The 26,976-nt window shown below is 41.6% G+C and overlaps 1 protein-coding gene across 1 annotated transcript in view; it reads right to left on the reverse strand.

Annotated features, from left to right (window-relative positions):
- The window catches only part of PRMT8 (protein arginine methyltransferase 8), a 57,339-nt gene that overhangs the window by 28,976 nt on the left and 1,387 nt on the right, over window positions 1-26,976 (reverse strand). Inside the window, exon 2 of the mRNA XM_082499566.1 lies at window positions 784-969. Within this exon, the coding sequence (XP_082355692.1) occupies window positions 784-969 (186 nt within the window). The remainder of the gene's footprint in view (window positions 1-783; window positions 970-26,976) is intronic.

A 26,976-nucleotide genomic window follows, 5' to 3' on the forward strand; every position in this document is an offset into this window, starting at 1 on the left:
GAGTTTCTGAATGCTACACTGGCAAGATGTAACTGGCAGATAGAAATCTTCTGTTTATGTATACACCCCACCAACAACTACTAGAGTAATAGAAATAAGTTCTACTTGTTATGCAGTTTGTGAAAAGTGCCACTCATTTCACATTGTTCACCTTTTTGCATCCTAGTCTTTCGGATCCCATCCTCTTGGATTACGTAAATATAAAATATTAGTGTCTTCTTTAGAATTGGCCTACAGTCAACTTTTTGATAGTAAATACGGTCCACTGTGTATTTTCCATTCTTTCCAGGAGTTTATTTACTGGAGGCTATTGGGCTATATGTTCCCATTAATGCAACCTGTGCATCCAAGTAACGTGCCAGGAGTCAAGAAATTATTTGGCTTCCCATGTCAGTTGAGTAGCTGTTCTGCTGGCATCCGTACTCAAATATGCAAGAGAACAAAAGACCTAATTTAGCAACAAGGTAGTTTCCATGTGTGGTTGGGTTAGTTTGCAGCCCTCGTAAATGCACTAAATTCATGCGCTTATATGAAGATCACCACTGCACAGGCTCTGCGAAGAACCCATACACATAAGGATCTAAGTGGGACAGAGGTTTTGAGTACAGGTCTCTAGAGAAGTGGGTGATATCTTTAGCACTTAACCAGATTATACAATCTTCTGAAGAAAGGCAGAGGAATATAATCATGAGCAAGTGGGAGGGGCATAAACTAACTAATAAATCAAAGAAAACATGATGATGATGATGATGTAATAATTGCTGAAATAAAAACACATATTACCTCGTGAATTCCAAAGTGAGCATAGGAATCAAAGTAATAATCCCTGGATGTCATCTCTTCTGGATTGATGAGCTTTGCCATCTTTCCTCGGCCTGGGCAGCTTGGTTGCAAGGGGACATGTATAACAGATTGAACCGGCTTTGGAACGACAGTAGGCTGAGGTGGCTGGGACGGGATGGGGCAAACCTAGGAGAACACAGAATATTGTGAAGAGGCATCATTAAAAGAAAACATTTCTCTCTATGTCTAGCACAGTGATATTATTATAACTAACCAGAAGATAGTAAAACCAGCTATCTGGGACATCATAAGTGAAATTTAGGCTGCCTTCTCTTCCTGGCTCTTTAACTTATTTGCTCTGTCTTGGAAAATTTCCTTAAAGGCTTTTTTCCTTGATGTTCCTCTGCAGATACTTTGCACTCATCAGTGCAAAGTCATGACAAAATTATTGGTGTTGGCTGAAGTGGGTGACTCCAAACATCGACACAAGGCAGTTAAGAGCTAGGTTTTCTCTGTTAGTGTCTTCTTCTGTCAAACTGCCACAGCTTTGTGAGAGGTAAGTTGTAATACGTAAATAGTTCCCTTGCAAACAAGAGCTCATAATCAAAGGATTTTGAACACAGCGTTGCCGACAACGAGGACAGGATTCACAATCTGTTCTTAATTGTCAGGTAATGTATCTGGCTGTATTGATGAGGTAGGTCTGAGAAAGCTCAAAATATCTGAAAGTCTCTGACACTATCTGAAAGACTCTCAGCATGCCCAGAAAGGGCTGTAGGAAGCTAGTGGGATATGTGATCCCTTAGTTTAGCTTCCTGTTGTTGGGAGATGCAGGAGTTCTGTGTTACCGACCCCCCCGGCCCACTGCACTTCATTTTTCCTTGCATATTGCACCTCCAACACCAAAATTTCACTAGAGACAGAATGCTCACACCCCCTTGACTCAGATCAGGTCCATAAGCACCTCTACATCTTTCATCCTTAACATGAAGCAAAATGCTGAAAACTGAGAAAGACTGAGCACGATGCTACAGCTTCACAGGGGCACTAAGTCATGTGCAAATTATGGGTCAATAACTTCACACATTAAGAAGGTCAATCCTACATAAAATACGTCACCTCCTCTCGTACTTTTTTTTTTTCAGATTTAGTAGATTCCCAGTGGGGATCAGATTTCCCTGAATGTCTCCTGGATACTTTCATAAAGTTCACTCTATCTTCTACAGCTTGATACTGCGAGACATCAACCCCTTGTACACTCTCTGAATAGAATCAATTAGCCTACTTTAGTTTACTTCAATATATATAAAAAAAAACCCGAACACGTTTTTTCCCTTGATCATTATAAGATTTAAATGTGTCATCTTTTGATGGTTTCTTTGGCCCATCTGTGAAAAATAAATACTCGTGGTTTATGTTCCTGTAACACCTTTGTCCTCAAAGATCCAACAGGGCTTTATAGGTCTTTTCTACTTCTGATGTTTTCAACTTTATCACCTCACCCAGTTCATCTCCCACCCAGAATACAATTGTTCCCAATTGGTATTTGTATTTCTGCCCAGTCAAGTTTTGAAATGTGCATCTGCAGTCATTTCTCTTAAGAGACTATTTCATTGCCTGTTCATTGCAAGCAACACCTTGACAGCTCATTCTGTCAAGGTGTTGCTTGTAATATTCAACCCTTCCAAACTTAATCCCGATACTTCTAATTACACATATGAGGTTATATCCTAACATTTTTCTCCATTGGTGTACACACTATCAAATTTTTGCAGTTACCTTGCCCTGTAGTCCCTTCTGTATTTGTCTGCTGGATTACAAAGACTTAAACTGTAGATACTCAGAAATTTGTTTTAATTTAACACAAACTCTGTAAGGTCTTACACTTTTCTCCTGAATCTTGCTTCACATCATTTTACAAGTGAAATATGTAAATATAACAGTCACTCAACTCTTCATTCTGTTCCTGTCTTAGGTAAGAAGATCTCCAGACACAAGATAGTACATCACAGGCAATTGCTCAAAAGCTGCCTATTGGCGAGAAGATCTGCCAGTGTTTGTAAATGAAACCAAAGAGGTATTAGCATTTCTATTGCTGTCAGATGTGGCTTGCTGTACAATAGAAAGCATTTTCTACAGGAAAAGAGACTAGTCTTGAAGACGAATCTTCTGTCTGGGTCTCAGGCTGTATCAGTTCTGCTCCTGGCTGCATGGAATTTGGTTATGAGAACAAGGCTTATTCTGACTACATTTACAGAATGAAACTAAATTCAGCAACTCAGGCTAGGAAAGTTTGTTTGTCATAAAGGAATTAACTGTTATCTCACAATCTGCAAGACAGCTGAATTCTGCTACAGCCAAAGAGTGGCAAGATAGATAGATTTTTTTAGGCTACTGAGGCAGTATTAGGCCTCTGACTCACAGTACTTTTCAGGTTTATCTAAAGTACCTGAAGACTTACTCCTCTCAACTGTCCATCCACATCTCTGCCAGACAGTACATATCCCATGTAGCAGAACAGTAGAAGCCTCGTAGGTCTGCTTCTCAGCTGTCTTAGTTTGTAGCCAAGAAGCCTGTGGTAAAATGTGTTGATGGTGGCTGTGTGACAATGTTAGGCTTTGAATACCATTAGGTCATGCACTGTCCATCCTGTGCTATGGGCATCATAGCCTCAGGCAGAAGGGGTAACAGAAAACCGGATAGGGGTGGTGATCTCAGGCAGCAGCACTCTGTCACAGGGACCTTAAACCAGCTGCTTCCTTTCTGGTTTAGGCATATTAACATAATGCAGACCTTTCTAATTAAAATGATGTAATTTTTTGCAGCATCTGTAGTACCCACTGCTATAATTTCTGTGTGTGGCACTGTAATTCTGAATCTCCAAGGCAAGGTCTCAATTACAAGAATAATTTTGTGAGGGGGGATCAGGAAATCCCTCTGTCATAGATTTGCTATAGGCACTGTGAACAATTTCAGTCAAGAATAACTCAGGTCCTGTGAAAACAAATACCTGGGGAAAACATATAAGCGCAACAGACAATTACAAAATAAAGAAATGTAATGAAAGCTATTATTTGTATCAGAAACAATAAAGTATACAGGTGTACAGCTCTGTGCTTGCTAAACTAGAAATAGCCTGTCCTCATAGGAGAGATGTTGCATCTCTCCGACCATTTTTGTGGCCCTCTGGACCTGCTCCAACAGGTCCATGTCTTTCCTGTGCTGAGGGTTCCAGAGCTGGATGCAGTACTCCATGTGGGGTCTCATGAGAGCAGAGTAGAGGGGCAGAATCACTTCCCTTGACCTGCTGGCCACGAGTCTTTTGGTGCAGCCAAGGGTACAGTTGGCTTTCTGGGCTGCAAGTGCACATTGTTGGCTCATGTCCAGCTTTTCATCCACCAATACCTCCAAGTCCTTCTCGGCAGGGCTACTGTCAATCCCTTCAACCCCCAGCATGTATTGATACTGGGGGTTGCTCCAACACAGGTGCAGGACTCTGCACTTGGGCTCACGAGGTTCACATGGGCCCCCTTCTTGAGCTTGTCCAGGTCCCTCTGGATGGCATCCCATCAACTGTATCATTCAGCTTTGTGCCATCTGCAAACTTGCTGAGGGTGCACTCTATCCCACTGTCTATGTCACTGATGAAGATTTAAACAGTACTGGTCCCGATACGGATCCCTGAGGGTCTGTGTTTACTTGCAGGAAACAAAATTTCATTAGTTTCCTACCAATGGAAAAACCTTTTTATGCCAAGGACGTGAAGTTCACAAGGAGTGCAAAATGGCCAGAAATTAAGGGGTTCCAAGAGAGACCAGATGAGACAAACATTCAACTGCAGACAGACATTACTGCTAGGAAACCAGGATGTTATATATGTCTGCATTAGGTACGTGTTTTCGGGAAGTAGGGCCTCCAAAGACCAGTAAAGAATGTTTGCCTCTCATTTTGGATTTTGTTTTTCTTAGTGGAGGCTTTATGTTGTTTTATTTCTCAAAATCAGGATGAAATTGCCAGTTCCTCAGCAGTATCAAGCTGCTTTCTGCTTGATAAAAATTAGGCTCAGTTTATTTTAAATTGCAGATAACTATGAGTTCAATGCAACTCTCTAAAACTGCAAATCTAGCCAGGCTCTGTAAGAAAACTGGGAGAGAGAAGCAATTCTTAAAACTGCTTGCTTTGAAGCTACTCCTTTTTCAGCCACTTCAAAGACAACTGCTGCTCTGAACCTTCTATATGGAGTTTCTGAAATACCAGATCAACCTGTCATAGACAAACCTGTCCATTTATTATCAGCAGGAAATTCATTGTCCTTTACAGACCAGTATAACTTAGAGTACATTACAATTGCTACATGTTACCCCTAAGGTAATGGTGGTAGTAAATATATTGTGAAAATACTGAGGCATGTTCTGAAATCCAAGGCTCTATTGTTTGCCTCTGTCCAGAACAACTGATACTGAGCAGTCATACAAGGAACTTGATTATACACCAAGTGTCCAAATCCTCAAAAAGTCAAAGTAAAAGATGCAAGCAGATCTTCAGTATGATAAAGGCATGGTTAGCATATTTAGGCTGCAGCAGAAATAACAGAATCACAGGATCACAGAATGAGAGGGATTGGAAGGGACCTCTGGAGATCATCTAGTCCAACCCCCCTGCCAGAGCAGAGTCACTTACAGCAGGTTGCACAGGACGGCATCCAGGCAGTTTTTGAATGTCTCCAGAGTGGGAGACTCCACCACCTCTCTGGGTAGCCTGTTCCAGTGCTCTGCCACCCTCAAGTAAAGAAGTTCCTCCTCATGTTAAGGTGGAACTTCCTATGTTCAAGTTTGTGCCTGTTACCTCTTGTCCTATCACTGGGCACCACTGAAAAAAGACTGTTCTCATCTACCTGGCACCCTCCCTTTAAGTATTTATAAGTATTGATAAGATCACCTTTCAGTCTTCTCCAGACTAAAAAGACCCAAGTCCCTCAGCCTTTCCTCATAAGAAAGATTTTCCTGTCCCCTAATCATCTTCATACCTTTTGCTATACCCTCTCCAGCAGCTCCCTGTCCTTCTTGAACCAGGGAGACCAGAACGAGACACAAGAATAACACCGAGTAGCAAAGATCACAAAGGTTTGCAAATCTGTTACTTGTTGTTTTAAAGTTAAAAAGGAATTTAGATATCTAAATGTCAGTACAAGACAGCAACTGTGATAGCTTTGTGGATCTGACCCACAGTACTCTATACCGTCAAGATTCTTAATGGGGACTATCTATTGGAGAAAAGCCAGAATCTTAGTGACAGGTCACAAATTAGGCAAGCAAATTTCCACTTGGGTATAAGGGAATACTTCTTCCCCCTAAGAGGTTAAGCACTGAAGGAAATGCTTAGAGGGTCTGTGGGGTCTGCAACCTTGTAGACTGCAACACTTAGCTGAAGAAGGTTCTTACCAGCCTGATCTAGCTTTAAAGTCATCTTTTATCTGAGCTGGATGCCGGACTAGATGATCGTCAGAGGTCTCTTCCACCCATGTTATTCCATGAGAGTAAGACACGCACAGTTATATTTGTACCATGCAGGAGATACAGGTGCCAATGGGAGAATAAACTTATAAACCTCAGCCTAGTGTAGATTATGGGGTGGTTGATAAATTCAGGGTTATAGATTTGTACACGCAATAGGAACAGAACCTGTTTTCATGAGATTAAAGAAGGCACACTATGAGAAAAACATGACGACGTGACACTCTGGAAGGAAAAGCTTTTGAAGCTACATGTAAGAGAATTGGACTGAAATGATAGGAAATGAGATGACAGAATGTAAGGATGGGAGTGATGTTAAGTATCTATAGCATTTATAAAAGTCATAGAATCATAGAATTAGAATCATAGAATTAGTGAGGTTGGAAGGGACCTTTAAGATCATCAAGTCCAACCATTAACCTACCCTGCCCTAAGCACCTCATCTACCCTTTTCTTAAACACCTCCAGGGATGATGAATCCACCACCTCTCTGGGCAGCCTATTCCAATGTTTAATAACCCTTTCAGTGAAAAAATGCTTCCTAACATCCAATCTAAACCTGCCCTGACATAACTTGAACCTGTTTCCTCTTGTCCTATCACTTGTCACCAGGGAGAAGAGGTCAGCTCCCATCTCTCTAAAACCTCCTTTCAGGTAGTTGTAGACGGTGATAAGGTCTCCCCTCAGCCTCCTCTTCTCCAGGCTAAACAACCCCAGATCCCTCAGTCGTTCCTCATAAGGTTTGTCCTCCAGACCATTCACCAGCTTTGTAGCCCTTCTCTGGACACGCTCCAACACCTCAATGTCCTTCTTGTAGTGAGGGGCCCAAAACTGAACACAGTACTCGAGGTGAGGCCTCACCAGTGCCGAGTACAGGGGGATGATTACTTCCCTAGTCCGGCTCACCACACTATTCCTGATGCAGGCCAGGATGGTGTTGGCCTTCTTGGCTGCCTGGGCAGTTCTAGACCATTCTGTGTGTCAGTGCACACAATAAAAATGCTCTTCATCCTATCTGCCCTCTTGACCACTTTCTGCACACTACAGTGCAGCTTGGGTACAGTAGCAAAAAACAGGTGACAAATTGTAGTTATGGGTGTTGATGTTTAACTGAAGTTCTGTTCCTTTTTATAAAGACGGAGATTTTGCAATGCATAGAGTAGAAGATCCAGTGCAGGGCATGAACAGTCCTAGTTTAGCATAGCACAGAAGAAATATGAGAGAAATGTATTACTGTTAACGGAAATTTACTCTTTGCAAAATACCTCAAGAAAGGATAGTAAAGCATTATTTCAAAAGTGCCGAGAGGTAGCTCTCTTTAGGACAATGTTGCATTTTGATTATATTTGGCTTATACCTTCTTGGTTTGTAAGATCCCTGTTACAAGGAACAGCTGGAGAAATTACTTGTGCTTTCACCTATACTTTATGTAGAGCAGATGGTCTACCATTAGACTCTGTTGCCCATCTGTTTGTTTGAAGCCCCTTAAGCCTCATGAGCAGTGAGCTAAGTTGCACAGTGAGGGGTTTCTCAAGTGCTGGCTAAAGTCTCAAACCTGCTTCTATTGAAGGCAGACAGTTTTGCAGCTTCAGCTCAGTGGAGGAATCATGTTTTAAAACCATTGCCCTCTGGTGGATAATATTAAAGTGAAGTACATCTGGCAGACAGCTAAATTCATTCTTCATTTCATGGGGTAGAGACCTTTTGTGGCCCTCCTCTGGACCCGTTCCAACAGGTCTGTGTCTTTTCTGTGCTGAGGGCTCCAGAGCGGGACACAGTACTCCAGGTGAGGTCTCATGAGAGCAGAGCAGAGAGGTAGAGTCATCACCTCCGACCTGCTGGCCACATTTCTTTTGATGCAGCCCAGGATATGGCGGGCCTTCTGGTCTGAAGCACATGGATATATATAGTATAGGGATATATACAGCATATGGATTTGTTACAGTGTAACGGTCTCTGTCACGAGTCAAGAATCTTAAATGTGGAGAATTATGCAGAGGAGAATTGTAAAACTCATGAAGGAGGCAAGCTGTGATGTCTTGTGGCTGGATGTTCTGTGGTTTTGCTTCCATTCTTCAGTCTAATTAGGAATGAAGGAGGTGGATATACCCAAATACACTGATTATTTTGACACAAGATTAACACCTACAATTAAATCTGGTGGGCTGAAAAATAAAGGCTACACCATCACGGCTACAGTGTTTCTGAGAGACCTTCCAGACTTCTCAGACATTTTCTGGCTCAGTACCATATATCAGGACAGTTAGGAGCAGCATGCTTTCTAATAGAGCTCGTCTGGATTTGGTGCCTTGCTAAGAAGTATGGGCTTTTGGGTAGTATGTTACAGCATCCTTTCTCCTGTCCCAGGATTGAGTCTGAAAAGTTGACTCTGGTGTGTAGATCACAGAGCAGCACAAACGGCAAACAGCAGCCTCACAAGGCCAGCGGCTCTCGCAGGTTGCAGCTTCTGGTCTCATACAGCTACGTCTGGCATGGTAACACTGCAAGTTCCTGCTTTCCACTGGGGCATGCCATCCCTTTTAAGGATTCATGAAAGGCAAATAAAACCAAATGATGAAAAAAAAAAAACCCTTTCTACCTTCCTATTGTTTTAAGCCTCTCCTTTTCTGACTAAAGAAGGTGAGAATTTCATTTAATTTCTCATTCTTATTCATTTGGTAGAAGCCGAGGCATTACAGCCGTGAAAACCAGGAAGGTGCCTTAACAAGTGGTCCTCAGCCTATCAATGTTGACTGAGTGAAATTCTGGTATCATCATGGGAATTTAAAATAAAAACTGGGGTCAACAGTGAGAGCTAAGAATGTTATTGCCAGCCATATGTTACATAATTGGTATTACTTCTATCAAAATCTGAAGTGCACCTAATACCTAAAATAGCCATTAAAGGCCAAGCCACTTCAACTGACTGAACACCATGGAATACTTGTCCTTCTCTTCCATTCAATTATCCAGAAAAAAAAGCAGTAGGTATAAACTATGTTGTATGTTTTCCTGCAACAGGTTTTCCTTCTGAGATTTCTGGGGTTTGGGAGTTTTGACAGATCTCTTCTCTTTGCAGCACTACATCCAAAACTCTTTCGAACTAAAGCAATCGAGATGTGCAGATAGAGGAAGGGGAAACAGCCCGTTGTTCTGACAGGGCTATTAGAGGCTCAGCTTTCGTGGTAGTTCAGAGGGAAGGTTTGAGGTATGTCTATTGCTTGTCTATTCTTGAAAGTGACGAAAGAGGAAAAGCTGATAGAATTTTCCATTTGAATTAGGCTATAGCCTCTGGGAAATAAAGAACTTTTCCAAGTTTAGTGTCATTTATTTCTGACTTGCCTTTCAGGGAGTTGCACAAGGCTAACAAATATCTCTGCGTTAATAAAATGCATCTGGTCTTTCAGCCGATTTTAAAATATTGGTCACAAACTCAAGGAATCTAAAACTAAACCATATCAATTTCATTCCTGAGCATTCGTTTCAGAGTGACCTCTGTATTTGGTAGTGACAATTGTTAACGTTAAAGACTTGCGCTGATACTGATATTTTGGTGTCCCATCTGGCCTGATCAGGCAAGTACTTCTATACCACCAACTAACACTCAGATACATTGTTCTGTTTAGAGGCTGAACTCACGCTACCACTTCCAACTCCCATGATCAGGTTTGGCATGGCAGAGTGAGAAGGTTGCGAACATCCCATATTGCTGGAACAGCATTGGCTTAAAGTACAGATGTTAGTCTATCCCTTCCCCTTGTATTCTGCAATACAATTACCCAAACAGCACCAGTCTTTGAGACACGATGGAAACCCTCATATTTACGTGTGGCTGTCTGAGCGGAGCCTTCAAGTCCTGTCAATCCAGCACTAGTTCTGGGGCACCAGAAATTGTTCCATGCTATGTTTCCCTGGGAGTAGCTCAAAACCTATATTGTTATTGAGCAAGTAATGATTCAGTTCCTTGTTTTCCTGTAATGTGGACCTCAGCAAATAATGAGGTAGTTTTCTAGGACTGCCTTTACACAAACTAGTTGTACTCAATGGGAGGAAGATCTAGGTTTGTCACTGCTCTGTCCGTGTTGGCCCCTTCCCTTCTATGTGCATCAGTAGGGACTCCTCAATGTCACCTTCTTCCTACCGTATAGCTCACAGTGTAGACAGGCTGCACTGGAGAATAAAAAGACTGCCCTTCCACTTCTCTGCGGAGTCCAACATTCAGTGTGCAAGGCCCTATAAAAGAAGCTTCCATAATGTGTGGTGCATCACCCAGGTAAGCTGACGTAACTCCACGTAAATTCTGAATTACAGCCTATTTATCATCATGGCTATGAAGCCAAGAATGGAGCATAGGGATCTATTGTCAGAACATTAGGGGCCTGTTAACAGATGGTAGTTAGTTGTATTTTAAGGAGGACTAGGCAATCCAGCTCTTTCTGTGAAAACAAACAAACAAACAAACAAAATTAGTTTTAAGGACAAGACGATTTTCTGAGGCATGAAACCCGAGCTTTGTTAGCTGTTCTTTTCACTTTGTGACCAACTATAAGCCAGGGAAGACATGCTACTGTTATCTGGAAGCAGCAAGCAGAAATGTAAACGCAACTGATGGTTTGTATTCATCTCCAAGTGAAGAGAGATATTCATGTGCCAGATTACTTAAAAACTCCTCACATCACAAGGCACAGCTTGTTGTAGAAATAGCAACAGAAGTTATAGGAGCCTGGACTGAAAATACCAAAGTTGAACACAGTGAAGAGGAAGAATTTGTTGCAGATCCTTGCATAAAGAGTTATGAAGCTACGAAGCCAGAGAGGTGTGAACTTTCCATTGTGATTTTCTTCTTGGTTGCTACTGTCAACTTATGCAGCAACAACCAATAAGAAACCATGATTCTTGCTGAACAGAATCATGGTTCCAGTGATGTACAAATAAATAACAAGTAATATAACCCCTCATGAGAAACTCCTCAAGACGGACACAAAACAGAAAGGAAACAAAAATAGCTTTGTAGTACCAACCTACTTTACATCACCTCGGAAAAAGCATGAGAAATATGTTGAGAAAATGGGAAGGGGCTACAGCCCCCATTATTGATACGATTCTTGTAGGGGAAGTAGCTGTACCACTAGACAGCCTTTTCCCTGCCCCATCATCATCTTGACTGACTCTCTAGTGACATAGGGAACAAGAACCAGAAAGTGTTAATCAACTATAGAAACAGCTATTTTTAGGTCCTTTCTCAGTATCAGGCAGTAAGCTGAAATTCACATGAAAAAGTAGAGCTCTGCTATTTTTAGAGGCTAATTATTAACAAAAATAACCAGAGTATTCTATCTGTTCAAATTATTTTCTTAAATTAGCAGAAAAGTTAATGGAAGCCCTCTTCTGCTTAGCAAATTTCTAATGCGCTGATCCGTGAAAGTCACTTTGCATCTGATATCCTAGTCATTCTCTTCGCCTCTCTCTGAGCTTCAGATGCTTCACAACAGTTCTAGGAAGACATTATATTCTGTAGGCTTTGCTGAGCTTTAGAGTGTGGGAGGGGAAAAAAATTCCAGTTGATCACCTACTCCATGTCCTAGCCAAACTTTTGATCAATGCAGTTTCAGATGTAGTTCAGCTCTAGAGGAGGTCTCTGTGTAAGAAGTATCCAGGTTTAGCTATTACTGCTTTTTAACCTCTGCAGGACAGATTAGGACAGAAAGGAGAACAAGACTGAGAAATGGCAGTTCCTGAGCTGAAGTGCCAGAGAAAATCAGCACACTGATTTACAGCCCAGTGCAGCTTCAGAACTACCAGCAAACAGGCACCAAGGAAGTTCAGGAAGACACTTCCCCTTGAGATTTACAATGAAGAGTGCATCTTCTCCTCCCTCTCCAGGCTTACCTTGGAGTGAGAATGTATAAATTTTATACTGAATGATTACAGGTTAGTTAAAACAGCACAGTCTACCTTGAACCACCTCCATTGCTATTCATTAAGGGGTTGTCTCCATCCTGGCTGTTGCTGTTCACATTTGCCTTTCCTTTCTTGCTGTTGCCATTTTCATAAGGGGTTGGGTGTTTTGTCTCAGCACTTCCATTGGTGCTGATTCAGAAGGCAGCATATGTTATTTTGTGCTGAGAGCGGGTGCACGCTTGGCTAAGACTGAATGGAAATCCTTGCCTGATTTATGGACACAATGTAGAATGCTTTGTCCACAAAATCCAACCTGTGACTGTCCTGGCAGCTGTCGGTGCCTCTTTGCAACAAGCAACTGCTACTTGTGCTGCACAGGGTCAGCTGAAGCTGAATCCTTCCTGCAGGTCTCTGGCACGCAAGGGCAGCCTGCGTTCTGCTACCCCATTCCTGTAGCCTCCATGCACCCTTTCATGCTTTTCTGTTGATATCCTGTGTGGGTCCCGATTGCTTCTTCTTCTTGTGAAAAGATTTGGCTCTGCCCAGTGCCTTCACAAGAGCACGCGAGCAGCAAGACTTGCAGGTATGAGCATGAGAGGTTCATCTTTCCCTTTACTTATGCAGTAACAGAGAAGTAATTCAAATGATTGCTGTAGAATCACTAGACTGAAGAAGTGTCTTCACTTAGAAGAACTGTAGAGCAAAAAGGAAATTACTAGAGACAACGTGAGCAGAAAATGTAACTGACAGTAGGAAGGTCTGTAGAACTTGGCTTCTGTTCAAATTAGTCTTGCATTGATGCTGTGCAAATAGGCTGATTACCATTAAGGCTAATGTTCTCTGATTAAAGTGATTCTGACCTGTGATTTTCACGGATTCATGTCACTTTTCTTAACCCGAAATGCTCAGAGAGTGAATCTCAGCTTTACAAAGGTTTTTACTATTCACAGTTGTGAAGAAACCTTGAAAACGCCGAGTCAAAGTTTCCAGGTACTGAAAGGCCTACAAAAGGAACGCATTGACGCAAATCCAGTGTCTTTTTTTAGCCAGTCTGATCAACTTTCCATGTACAAGGTTGGCATTATTGTTCTTTAGCCACAGTATGAGCACATGATGTACAGCAACGCAAAATTCTTTACTGCACCAACCCCACCTGTGTTCCAATGGTGGAACAGGCTTTCAGTTTGTCTTGCTTTTTGACGTGTTGGTAGATGGGTCAAAAAAAAAAAAAAAAAGCCATCAAAATCTGTGCATTGTGTAAGATAACTGTGAGTCAAAGGATAGGACTGAAAGTTTTGCTTGCTATTTTTCTGAACATTAACATGATTTAAGAAACAGGGGGAAAAAAGCCAACAAAAACCAAAAGAAGAGAGAAAAATAATAGAAGCAAAAATACTGTTTCCCTACAGCCTGCTACTGGCCATGTCACTGAATTCAGATCTGCCAGACCTGATTTATCCTGTTCGTGAATCTCAGGACCACAAGAACAGCATTTGGCTCACTGCAGTACTATTCATACCTCATTCCCAAGAAAGAAACCTCTTTCCTAGTCTGTCTAGTGGTGATTGTTGGAAGCTACAATAAATTAACGGGGAGAGTGGGAGAAGATTCAAGGTGATTCAAGGTTTTATTGATGTGGAAGAGTGCTTTTGCGTTCCTTTTTGGAACATACCAAGATTCTTGGGATCCTGTTTCTTTAAATATTTTTCCTTTTCATGCAATGATTGGCAGCTGAGTGGGATAGAGGAGAAAAAGCATCAGCTCTCACTTCTGAACTGGCTGCACATTCAGAATTAATGGGGAGGGAAATCTTTCTGACAGCAAGAAGATTCTGAAAATGTGAAAAACACAGAAAAAATGGATTTTCCATAGGACTATGAATCAGGGGCATATGTTTTCAGGACTGTCATACAAATGATAAAAAACTGTGTTTGGTCTGTTAATATTACTGAAGGTTGACAGCCGAGCCACTCTAGGCTCTGTCTATGATCAACAGAAAGAATGAGGCTTCTTTAAAGTATGATTCAGGTTCGAGATGGGCAGAGTTGCCGTTCAGAGGTGTTTGTCTCTGTTGATTAGACAGGACAAGTAGGCCACCAACTCGGACACCTTGTTAAAGCATTTGAATTTACGTGAGCAGAATCCAGATCCTAGTTCACCCATTTAAAGTAAAATAATAACAACAGCAAATAATAAAGATTTGTTGATCCAATGATAGAGAACATCAGGACCCTAACCAATGAGTGGTGCATATTTGTTAAAATAGCATGGAAAACAAATTACTGTCATCAAGAAGATCCCAAAGAGTGACTTGAATAACTCTTGAACCTCTTCACGAACTTAAACATTGCAAAAGGCTTGTAAAAATGTTTTTTCTTGAAACACTGAATCACTGGAGGTAAAAACATTCAGCACCAAATTAAAAGCAGTGCTTATTTTTCTCCTTTTACTGACAACGTAGTAATTTTCAGCAGAATTCTGAAGCATGATGCAAGTCAGAGGAGTGCACTGTTCTGCCACTAGCAGCACGACTGACACAAATTGTGTATCACAAGGAATAAGGTTTCTTTTGAAGACCATACCATGAAGAAAGATCTAAATGATTAAAAGACAAAGGAAGAACACAGGAAACTGACAACAGCACCTCCCCCACCTCCTTAAAAGGGTCCAAATAAACAATGCCATCTTTATTCTACCTAGGATTTCTCACTATAAACAGATGATTAAGTAGAAATTTGATCTTAAATTGGTGTCAGAGATAGTGAAGTCATATCCAGCAGTTAAAAGACTTTAATGCAACGTGATAAAAGCTAAATATAGAATTGTTGGCAAGTACATAATGTAACTAATTGTCTTGATTTCCTTTGTTCTGGATTGTGCAGACTGTACAATCCAGCAACTGTAATATATTGTTGGACCTTTTCATTTTTTTGAGACGTCAGTTCATCAGGTGTAAAAGAAAACAAAGTCAATAGAGATGTGAACATACTCAGTATTTCACAGGAGTGAATGTTTGAGGAAACCTAGGGACTGTTTTCCTTTGTTACAGATTCCTAAATTTACCAGATTTTTTGAATATCAACCAAGGAAATAAAAAGAATGCAATGCATTATATATATGTGTGTGTGTGTATATATATATACAAAAAGATCTTAGATTTCCAATTCTATTTATATCTTGTGTTTGATTTCACAGAATCAGAGAACAGTTATGGTTGGAAGGGACCTCTGGAGGTCATCTGGTCCACGCCTCTGTCCAAGCAGGGCCACATCATGCCAGTTGCCCAGGGCTACATCCAGATGGCTTTTGAGTATCTCCAAGGAAGGAGGCTCCACAACCTCCCTGGGCAACCTGTGACAGCGATCAGTCATCCTCACAGTAAAAAAGTATTTCCTGATGTTCAGATGCCACCTCCTGTGTTTCAGTTTGCACCCATTGCCTCTTGTCCTGTCACTGGGCACCACAGAAAAGAGCCCAGCTCCATCCTCTTTGCATCCTCCCTTCAGATATTTATATAAATTATTAAGATCCCCCTGAGCCTTCTCTTCTCTAGGCTACACATTCCAAACTCTCTCAGCCTTTCCTCATAGGAGAGATGCTCCAGTCCCTTACCCATCTTTGTGGCCCTTTGTTGGAGTCTCTCCAGTATGTCCATGTCTCTCTTGTTCTGATGAGCCCAGAATTGAACACAGAACTCCAGGTGTGGCCTTCCCAGCACTGAATAAAGGGGAAGGATCACTTTCCTTAACCTGCTGTCAATACTTTGTCTAATGCAGCCGAGGATATCATTAGCCTTCTTTGCAGCAAGAGCACATTCCTGGGTTCTGTTCAACCTGGTGTTCACCAGGATTCCCAGGTCCTTTTCTGTCAACCTGCTTTCCAGTTGGGTGGCCCCCAACATACACTTGTGCATGGGATTGTGCATGTGCGGACTTTGCAATTCCGCTGGTTGAACTTCACGAGGTTCCCATCAGCCTATTTCTCCAGCCTTGATTTGGTTATTCAGATTTATTTGGATGTAAAATCGGTGTTTGAGCTATTTTCCGATTTGAGATCACCAAACAAGGAAATGGGTAGAAACAGGAATCACATACTAGGTTTCCGCTTTCTGGCAAAAAATATTAATTCTCTGTTGCTATTTCACTCTTCCTATACACTCACAACTCACATTTCCCTTAGTGGAGCTGGAAGTGGTAGTGGCTTTTAAGAGAAACTTTGACCCCCAGTGGTCTCTGTGTTTTTAATAGGGATTAGACTTTCACACCTCAGATGCAGCCAAGAGGCCCTAAATATAACACATGGCCTGGAAAATATAAATGGTGCTTTACAGAATATGATTAATATTTACATTCATTATGACGTATCTTATAGAAAAATGTATTGCTACTGACTTAGGAGAAACCAGCTGCTAGAAAACTGTTCTCATTCTTTATACAAAAGGTATTCTGTGCACACAGTACAATTCAGAACTGCTAAATCCTGTTGAAAATTGTCACCATAAATAGGTACTTGTAGCATTTATTTCTGTCCTTCTAAGATTGTACTGGTCATGGATTTATATAGGGATATAACTTTGGCTTTGAAGACAGACGGGTCTTGATCATACATAATGAAGAGCCTAACGGTGACTTCATGATTACTATTACATTGAGATTTGAAATGAAGCAAAACAGATACTTTATTTTTTAAGACTTAAATGGCTTAATACATTATCCGTATTTGGCACAGTTAATCTACAAGGTACAACTGTGCCTGATCACTGCAGCCTGGCCTAGCTTCTTGTATCTTCTTATTAAAGAATCACTTATATCTTCTTATTAAAGAATCACTGGTGACCTTCTGCCTCTGCCCACTGAAGAGGAGGACGGGGGCCTGGCTGTCTGTGGATTTTCTTTTATGTGAGCAGTGTATGTAGATGCTGTTGAAGGCAGTGCCTTGTCTGTGGCAGCCTGTGTGACTGGCCATGTCGGTGTCCTCTGTGTGTGTCTGTGTGTGTGTGTTTGTGTCTGGGATGAGTGCGCAGCCTCGTCACTGGTTGAACCTGCCAACAGGGAAGTATCAGCCATGTCCCTTAGCCTGGCCACAGGCCCCGGGTCCCCAGGGCACCAGGCTGGGCTCCAGTGGCCAGGCGGGAGAGGTCCTGGGCCAGAGGAGGTGGGCCGAGCTCCTTACACCACTTAACAGTATGTAAGCAGAGAAATATTCAGAAATTTATACCTATGGCTTTCAGAAGTACCCATTCAGCTCAGCGTCTTCCTAGTTGCTGCATTACGCTCTCTGCAGCTTCCAACGTCTCCTCGCAGAGGTTCAGTAGTGTGATTCAAGGCCTAGCCAATGACCAACTGGCCAGATGTGTAACCCTTGCTTGGGGTCATGAAAAAAATCCTAAACTGTAAGAGAGAGTTTTGACAAAGCCTGTAGTATGGAGCCATGAAAGATAAAATCGGGTGAAATGCAAATTTAAAGTTCAAGGATTCAGGAAGAAAAACAATACCATGAAGAGACATAACATGCTAAGGGAATCTAAAGATGGCAACAGCAACATGAAGCAAAATGAAACAACATAAACATTTCCAGCAGCAGCTGAATCTGACCCTTCACCACCTGCTTCATGATTACCTGGCCAGCAAAGACTCTTTGTGTGTCTTATGTTGGGAATGAGAAGCATATTAGTGCTTTGCCTAATAACTTGTTGATCCTAACTGCCTTTGATATGTTAGACAATAAATAATTGCTTTGTTCTTTTGAGATGTATATATTCTGCCTAGAAGAGATTCTCTGGGTATGGTGAAAGGTGCTTGAACAGAGTGATTCACAGGGAATAATAGCAACAGTGCTTAAATTTCTGAAGAGGTTTTGTAGAAAAAATAGTTTGGGAACCAGACTTTTACATATTTCTCAATGTATTCATACTGGCAAAAATGTTCAAATCTATGACCTCTGTGAGAGTAACTAAACTGTATTTTCATTGAGTTGTTCTGACTTGCAAGTGTGCTGTCTTACTCTCTGACCTCTAAGATGTGTAGGTGTTACAGAATTTAAGCAAACAAGACCAGTTACATTTAATTGCTGAATCAAAGGTGTGAATGCTTGGAAGCGATCTAAACTGAAACAGACAAATATTTTTAAATGCTGGCTTTCCGAATTGGGAGTTTGTATTTCAAACAGCTCATCAAGTTGGTTGAATTTAAACTTACTTTAGAGCTTTGTTAGCACTATATCTGAAACATGAGCTTGTGATTTCAACTTGAAATGGAAGGCCATATACTCCTGTAATTCTCCACAGCTAAACTGAATTTTGTGAGAACAACCATACAGAGGAAGACAGTGAATATAAAGGATGTTATTGAATGAAAAGCTAGGACTTTTCTGTGTGTCCCGGTTTCAGTTGGGATAGAATTAATTTTCTTCCCAGTAGCTGCTGTGTTTTGGATTTAGTATGAGAATTATGTTGATAACAAATATTGTTTTAGTTGTTGCTAAGTAATGTTTACACTAAGTCAAGGATAGAAGCTGAAAGGGAGCATATACAGGACAAACTGGCCAAAGGAATATTCTGTACCATAGACGACACACTCAGTATATAAATGGGCGCTGGCCGGGGGGCAGGAATCGGCAATCACTGCTTGGGACGGGCTGGGCAACCGATCCTCGAGTGGTGACAGCAATTTCTGTTGCATCACTTTATTTATATATTCTTTTACCATTACTATCATTATTAGTTGTTCTTTTCCATTACTGTTCTATTAAACTGTCTTTATCTCAACCCAAGAGTTTTTGCTTTGTTTTCTTTTCCCCTCCTTTTATCCCTCTTCTCCCTACCCGACTGGGGGTGGAGGGGCATGAGCAAGTGGCTGCATGGTCCTAGTTGCTGGCTAGATGCCATGAAACTGCCTTTTTAAACATAGAGTTTCTCTGTCAATGGATTTATATATATATAAAAACATTTTATGTGGTATAAGACTTTAACCAGGTTTTATCATTTTACAGTATACGAGCCCACATTGGCACAGTAGAGTCTTCTCTGACATAGTTCTAGTAACACAGACAGCGTTGGTGCACAAAGAAATGAAAGGCACAGCACAATATGCAGTTTGAATTTATGTAAATATAAAACATTGTGTGTATATGTATAAAGACACAAACACACGATAAGTAATTTTGTAAGTAAGCACATTAATGTGTCTTTAAGGAACTGTATGCTTTCCTGGGTGGCTGAAATGACAAATGATCCCAACCTTAAGGCAGTTATTGAATTATTAAAAAGCACAGTCTTGCTCAGTCAGAACTAGTGTTGTGTATTGCATTTGCCCCTATTATTTCCCTATTTACAAGCTGTAAAAGGGTGAATTGATTCACTCTCCTGATGGCCTCCTGCTACCTCCACCTACAGTTTCTTGACTCCTGACATTTGTTGAATCCAACAACAGAACAACGAAGTGCAACAAGAAAATATTCCGCAAGTACACAGGCACCAAAAGGGAGAGTCAAGGAAACATGGGCCCATTGCTAAATGGGGCAAGGGCTCTGCTGACAAAGGATGTAGAAAAGGTCAAGGTACTCAGTGTGTTCTTCATCTTGGTCTTTATTGGTAAGACCAGCCTTCAGGAGTCACAGTGTGATTCTGTGACTTCTTGACAGTAAATTTAAGTATATATTTCTACTGTTCCTGCTTTTATAGAAATGAGCAGCTTCTCTGGATGTTGACTGTATTTCCCTGTCTTTCCTTCCTGCCTTCCTCCCTCCTCTTCCTTCCCTACTTTTTCCCTTCCTTTTCATCCACTCTCCCTCCCTCCCTCCCTTCTTCCCTCTGCCCACCTGCCCACCCACTTTCCTGCCTGCCTGCCTTCCCTCCTTCTTTGCTTTTCCACGTTCACAAAATAATTGCATTATGACCTTTGATCTCCAGTAAATTTACAAAGCACACTCTTTCATGACTAAATATAGTATTTTCCAGAACAGAGCTTTTACTTGAGGGGAACTTCACGTTTGCCACTTCTAAACCCAGAAATCTAAGAGATCATCAGACTTACACAGAGCTGAAAAGGATCTAGCTGAAATTTTAGTCTGCAACATACTTTCTTGCACAATAAAATATGTTCCCTTGTTCGTCTGCTCTGCCCAATAACTGTTCTTGTACCCCAATTTTATTATTCCACACCCTTGGTCTGCTGCAGGTTTGCAGAGGACCTAGCGGGTTATATCAAAGCCAATGGAATTGAAAGGGTAACGATGGCCCGTACCTTTTTTTAAAGCTCAACAATACAACAGGCAGAGCACCCCTAACAATTGTTGAACACCCCCAGCTGCCTATAAATCCAGCTATGCCCAATCAAGATTTCAACACTGTGACTCTTAAGGAGGTAATTATATTATGATGTGGCTAACACTATCTCATTTGAGTTCCTCCTGAAACAGCTGTTCCAGCTATACAGTTACACAAGATGCAAATTGTGGGTAAGAAGCAGTGCTGCTTTTCAGATTTGACTGGTCTCTTTCTAGGGGAAGTAAGAAAGAAAAGACTAACCCAAAATACAAAATTAAAACATGCCAGATACACAGCTGGGCTCACTCACAAAGGATTTCTGCAGAATACACTTTATTGGCACTACCTGGCCATGTGCATTTAATCAGCTAGTCTTCTGCTAGAAAGTTCTTTCAGTTAATATTCTTCTTTTCCATTCTCATAACATTTCTGCAGAGTTCTTAGTTAAAAGGAGGTAAGCAAGATGCTATATAATACAATGGTCATGGGCCTGAGAAGATGACCTGTAAGAAGAGATTACTGTGTGCTGAAGTTGTTGTATTTGTGGAAAAGGAGGCTAAGGGACAACCTAATAGCAGCCTGCAAGTACTTGGAAGATAGTTAAAAAGAAAATGGAGGCAAACTCTTCTCGACAGCAGTAGATGAGATAACAAAGTGCAAAGGTCACAATTTGCTGTTTGGGAGGTTCAGATAGGACAATAAGAAAAACTTTTTCACCGGGAGGTCTGTGCAGCACTGGAAGGTTGCCTACAGAGGTAGTGCAATCTCCGTGCTTGGAGATTATCAAGACTTGGCTAGAGACAGCACTGGCCAACATGATCTAATGTTGGTGACTGTTCTACATCGAGTGTAAGGTTGCATGAGATGTTCTATAGATGTTCTTTCTAACCAACACTTCTGTGTTTCTGCAATGACACTGAATGTGATCACTATCTGTAAAGGACTCAGTGGCGTTACCCCTGATATACCCTGGTGTAACTGAGATTAGAGTTAAAAAAAAAAAGTATGTATCCTGTACTTCAGACAGGGTGATGTCTAATATAGGGCACAATCATGAGGTCCTCAAGTAGTTTAGAAGGAGTTACGGGAATAGTTAATTACTTCCCTATTTGTGACTAAGGAAAAGCACATCAATAGCTGGTCTTTATCCCAAGCTGGGGTGAAGGTTCAGGGCAATGGATTGATGAACAGTACAGGGATGCCTCTAGAAACAGAAACAGATAGCAGCGTCTCCTCTCCTCCTTTCTAAGTGAGAAATTAAGGTCCACAACAGAAATAAGTTTGGACTGGTGGATTGTTGTTGGAAGGCCCTGGCTTGGTCACACGTTGTTCTGGGCTCTGATACTGGGTTGGTATTAGAAGCAATGAAACATAAGACGTATGGCCAGAAAAAAACAAGGACAGAAGAACTGCTAGGCCACAAGGGACCCAAAGCATGCACTGTGGGCACTGAAAGAACACTTCAACACTAATCCTTGGAGACCACTATGTATCACTGCTTCCCAACCAGTATATGTTTCCTTTCATTGTACTGTTACAAGAGAGGGAAATGTTACTTTTTCTTTTAAAAAGGGGAGGGGGAACTGTGACAGAATGATTCAGATATTCTTGGATCCTTGGACAGGACAAGGAGAGCACTAGGAACTTAAGTGTATGGTCCAGACCAAATAGTATGCTGAATGTGAAGCTTGCCAACTGCACTATGATGAAGAGCTTATAAGAAATAAATAAAGCCATCATCCTTCATCTTTCTACACCTCTTAAACCTCCATTTAAAACTGAAATACTAAGGGTGAAATAGTGCCCATCCTCTCACAGTCACTGTAAAGTGAGAAAGTTGTCTCAGCTCCCATAAAGCAGCTTGAAAGTGACAGCATGACAAGAGACTCCATGAAGCCAGCCAGTACCTGTTCAAGAGGACAGGAGAGAGCCCAGGTAGGCTGTGATTAGTCAGCAATTGCTCCATTCTGGCATGGAGAAGACACCTTTGTGGCCATCAACTCAGCCACTTAATGGGAAATCTCCTCTTTGCTTCCTTCAGATGAAGGCTTCTTGTTTCTATTGTTTATTGTAAGCTCCCTTTCGGCGTGGAGGTAGAACAACTATAAAGGTGGTCATTTACAGAATTTCTTCCACTCTTCTCTCAAGAATTTGGTGCTTTTCACACGCTGAGGTTGGAAAAAAGAGTTATTGCTTCTGTGCAAAGTGCTCGCTGGCAGGGAACCTCTCTTTCGGCGTTGCCACAATGACACAATATGGTCTGGCCCATAATGTCACCAAGATGAACCATACCCTTTCTAAAAAATGCTAGTCCTCTTGACACTAAAGTGCTGTTCACTAGAACAACCCTATGCTGGCAAAAGATGATCCACGCTAAGATATCTTTATCTTGAAACTCTGCTTTGAATGATTGCTGTTATTCTTTATTTCAGCATAAATGGGGTTTGATCCTATTTATATTATTAATACCAAGCAAAAGTCATTTCTGCAATGGGGCCAAAATATTATGGTCAAAGTCTTGAGATTTTAGTATTAAATTTGACAAAGTATTGCAATGCATTTAACTACACTGAGATCTTCAGCTGAGCTAAATTAATGTTCTGCACAGCTGAAGTTCGTAGGAGAAGATGGCTCAGAGCCATATTTCCTCTCCCCCACTCCAGAGTTGGCTAGAAACCAGAAAGGCCCCCAAGACTATATTAGAGCTGCCTTGTTACTAGCCTAAGTGGTCCTCGTAGGAGCATTGTACAGGATCAAAATGTGGTGAAGTGCTTTAACTCAGAGTTGCCTCCGCAGCCCTTGGGAATTTGACTACACCCACAGTGAAAGATTCTTCACTGACATCGTGGGTCAGCTTTCCGACTGCCTCGTCAGCACTGCAAAGCATCTACAGCACAGGCACCGGTCTGGTCTCTACAGCTCACTCATAAACTACTTGCACACACCCGCTACCACAACTTTTCCCCTTCAAAGTTATGTGACACGGGCACGTGGCATACTGCTCAGGGAGCTGGAAAGGTATGTCATAAGCTGCTTCTTCAGCCACCTGTCTGACAGCATGCCAGACCTGTCATGGCTTCTGTTAGCATAAGAAGTACACCGCACAGCAGCGCTATTTCTCTCGGGTAAACATCACCCACTGATTAATATTCATTCATATATGGTGTTCTACAGAAATTTAATAACACCACATAACAATCTTCTACAGCACCTTTTGCCAATAAACCACAGAATTCAACAGTATGAATGGGAAAGCTCAGAGGGATTAAATTGTACCTCCAAGATCATCCAGTGTAACAGCCAGGAACAAAACTGATGTTTACTGAATAAATTCAGTCCACTGTGCTCTCTTAGGCACACTCTTGCTCCGCTTCTCTTCATTTGTACTTTGATAACTTACTAAGGTGAAAACACTCTTCCGACTCATGAATCACAAACAGAAGCTCACGATTTCAAGAGATTTTATAATTTCTTCCCCCCTCAGTAGTGGTATGGCTGGATTTCAAACAGACAGGACATTGTCATCTCCCCACTTCTCAGAACAGAGCAGTTATTTTCACAGACCTGGATCTCATGATACCTCACCAGATATAGTCATCTGTATGGGGAAGCACGTCCATTATGCCCATTACCCTAAATCTTCAAAAAATTTTTTTTCTAACCAAACCCCAAGCTTTGTATAATAGGATGTTCAGTGAGGACTCTATTTTGCTATCATTAATAAATTACCTAATGTCTGTATTCTTGGCAGTCAAACGGGCATCTTTGCTCTCTACAGACACTGTGAAGTCTTCAGCATAAGAATTACCTTTATGAAGTCACTATACACTTGCATTTGCACAAAACCAGCCCAGTTTCAGGTTCTAGAACTGTTTCAGTCTATGATTAACCTGTTACGTGTAGATGTATGTGTCTGTTAGATGTGCACACAGACCCTGGAACTTTGTGCTATTCCCTTCACCTGGCATCGGTTCACAAGCCACATTAAGGCACACTACTTCTGAAATCTCACTTCTTTCAATTTGTTTCCCATCACTGATACCGCGCCTACTATTCATATGGCTTCCATTGAATACATTTAAAATAAAAAGACCCAGAAACCCAAAACTACAGCAGGTCAGCACCATGAATTTTGCAGAATCTTTGTGCATATGTTCTGCAAAGAAGAATTTCTCTTTCACTTTTTTTCTCTCTGAGTGCCTTTAATTATTTGCAGAGAACTCAATGCTGGATCTGTTATTTATGCAAACAGTCCTGTCTTATTTAGACAAGTCTTCTTTCCCGACTTACGTAGAGAGGATATTTTTTATATCTTGAGCAGAGATTCTACAGCTTTTGTTCCAGTGGAACTTCTTTTGAGGTTCATGGGATGGCCAAGGGGAACAGATGGGCTGAATCTTTTTTCCCTGTGCACACCAAAACAGGGATCCCAAACCGTTCTAGCAAGCTTCCTACTAGCGGGACACCTATGACCTTCAGTGAGCCTCTAAATAGAAAAGACTTGCAATTTTATTCCCCTCGACTTTTATTTTTATACCAAGCACCGTGCACTCTCAGGCTGCTATAGACACATACAAAAAACCACTGGTTCCACTTCAACTGTGGCAGACAGACTGATATCAGGCTGTTATCGGCACAATAAAATTACAAAACTATTCTGAGCCTGATCCAACAGCACCTGTAGCAACACCTCCATGCACTTAACTATGTTTTGTATCATGATATGAGGCTATGGGGATACTGGTAATGTAAATGTCTGGACAATCTGGTACCACGGGAGCACACTTCTGTAAGCTTCCTGGTAACACCAGGTGTCCTCCTTGCCTGGAAGTAACACCAGTGAGCCATTGCTTTTCTACTCTCTTGTATTCGTGTTTCAGGAAACAGTATTGTCTTACTGTAGCTTTGGTTTTCCCTTCTCTGTATTTGCTGCCATCATCTCTTTAAGTTCTTCAGGCTCATTGGCTAGCACTATGGTCATCAGAAGGTAGTTAAGGGAATGAAAAGTGTCTCATGCAGTGTCTATGTTCTTTATCTTAATGTATTTTCTTAAACTGTCCTACTGCTGAAACAGTATACTGCCATATTTGATCAAAAGTTTGAGTAATCCTCTAAGTTGTGGTAGATTTTAAAAAAAAATTAAATTTACTGTGAGGCTGTATCATAAGTAATCGGCTCAAATCAATCTGAGTGAGAACCAGAAGGTTTTTGGAATGATTTGGAAGTGGGACATTTTGACCAATTGTTAAATGTTTTAATTCTTCATCTGTCATTATCGCTGACATTGTTTACATCACCCCTATCACCATGGCATTCAGAAATTTAGTGAGTATCAAACCATGCTTATTCCTGATGCCCCATTGGTTTCAAATGAAGCATATTATACCAATTCCCAATTTTCTCTGATACTGTGATAAGTCCAAAAATGAGATGCTTTTTCCCATACTCCTTCTGCCACAGAACATTTGCTAACTTCAGGAGAAAGTTAGAGAAATACGGGTTTGAAGGTCACACTGGGATCATATGACTTTGCTAAATATAGACGTGAAAACTGACAAGTGAAAGAGCTTCAAAGGTCTTGGCGTATTTTGCTCGATGCACTGCTAAGTCTTAACATCACAAATATGAAAATTAATAAAATAGAAAATATCTTGGCAGGTGTTATGAATGGATCTCTTCTGATTTGCTTAAGGTACAAGCACAGCAGGATATGCCTAATCTGCAATTTTCACTCTCATTTCACAAATCTGTCACTGATGGATAGGCTGAGGAGAGGAAGCACAGCATTTTAATATTCCCCATAACCTGTATGCAGCATTGGAATGAAGCTGTCGTCAAGAAAGCTTTCACCATAAAATGACATTGCAGCCTGCGCAGCATCGCACAAGCGGAAAGAGCAAGGCGGATAAACAACAAAAATGTACTAACAGGGAATCGAAATAGAACAGGAATAGTTCAAGAGCTCCTCTCACCTATCTCCCCTGTCTAAAGAGAACTGCCAGTGCAAAACGGCTTGGAAAGGAACTGGCTGTGCTCGTACATCTCTCCTTGCAACGCTGCCCAGGATCCTGGGACCTTTCATGCAACATCTGCCGTTAGTACTATGACAGTTTACAGATGTGCAGCCAGACTCCTTGCTATTTATAGACGCCTCTTCTGCAAACACTGCTCCACGGGCTCGCAATGCAGCAGCAGGCACGGTCTTTGATTTAGCGCTCACATCCCGTTCATTCAAGGAAATTGTGCTCTTCACCTGGCGCGGCAAAGGAGGCGTATTTATGAAGGTCAAGCAGAGCGCGCACTAGCAGGAGGAGGACTGTGGAATCCACGAGGGAGCAGAACACCTCGTGGGAGGGCTATCCGAAGGGAGACATTTAAAGAATAAAGGAGGAAAGTCGTGTGCTCGCTCGCGCTCAAGCCGTGCTTTTGTTCTTTATTGCCCCTTCAGGGCAACTGGGGGGGCACTCGGCGCCGCCCGTGCAAAGCTGCTGAAGTCGGTTGGGGTGCGATGTC

Source organism: Vanellus vanellus (genome assembly GCF_965231255.1).
Source record: "Vanellus vanellus genome assembly, chromosome: 1".
In the NCBI taxonomy this organism is placed as follows: Eukaryota; Metazoa; Chordata; class Aves; order Charadriiformes; family Charadriidae; genus Vanellus; species Vanellus vanellus.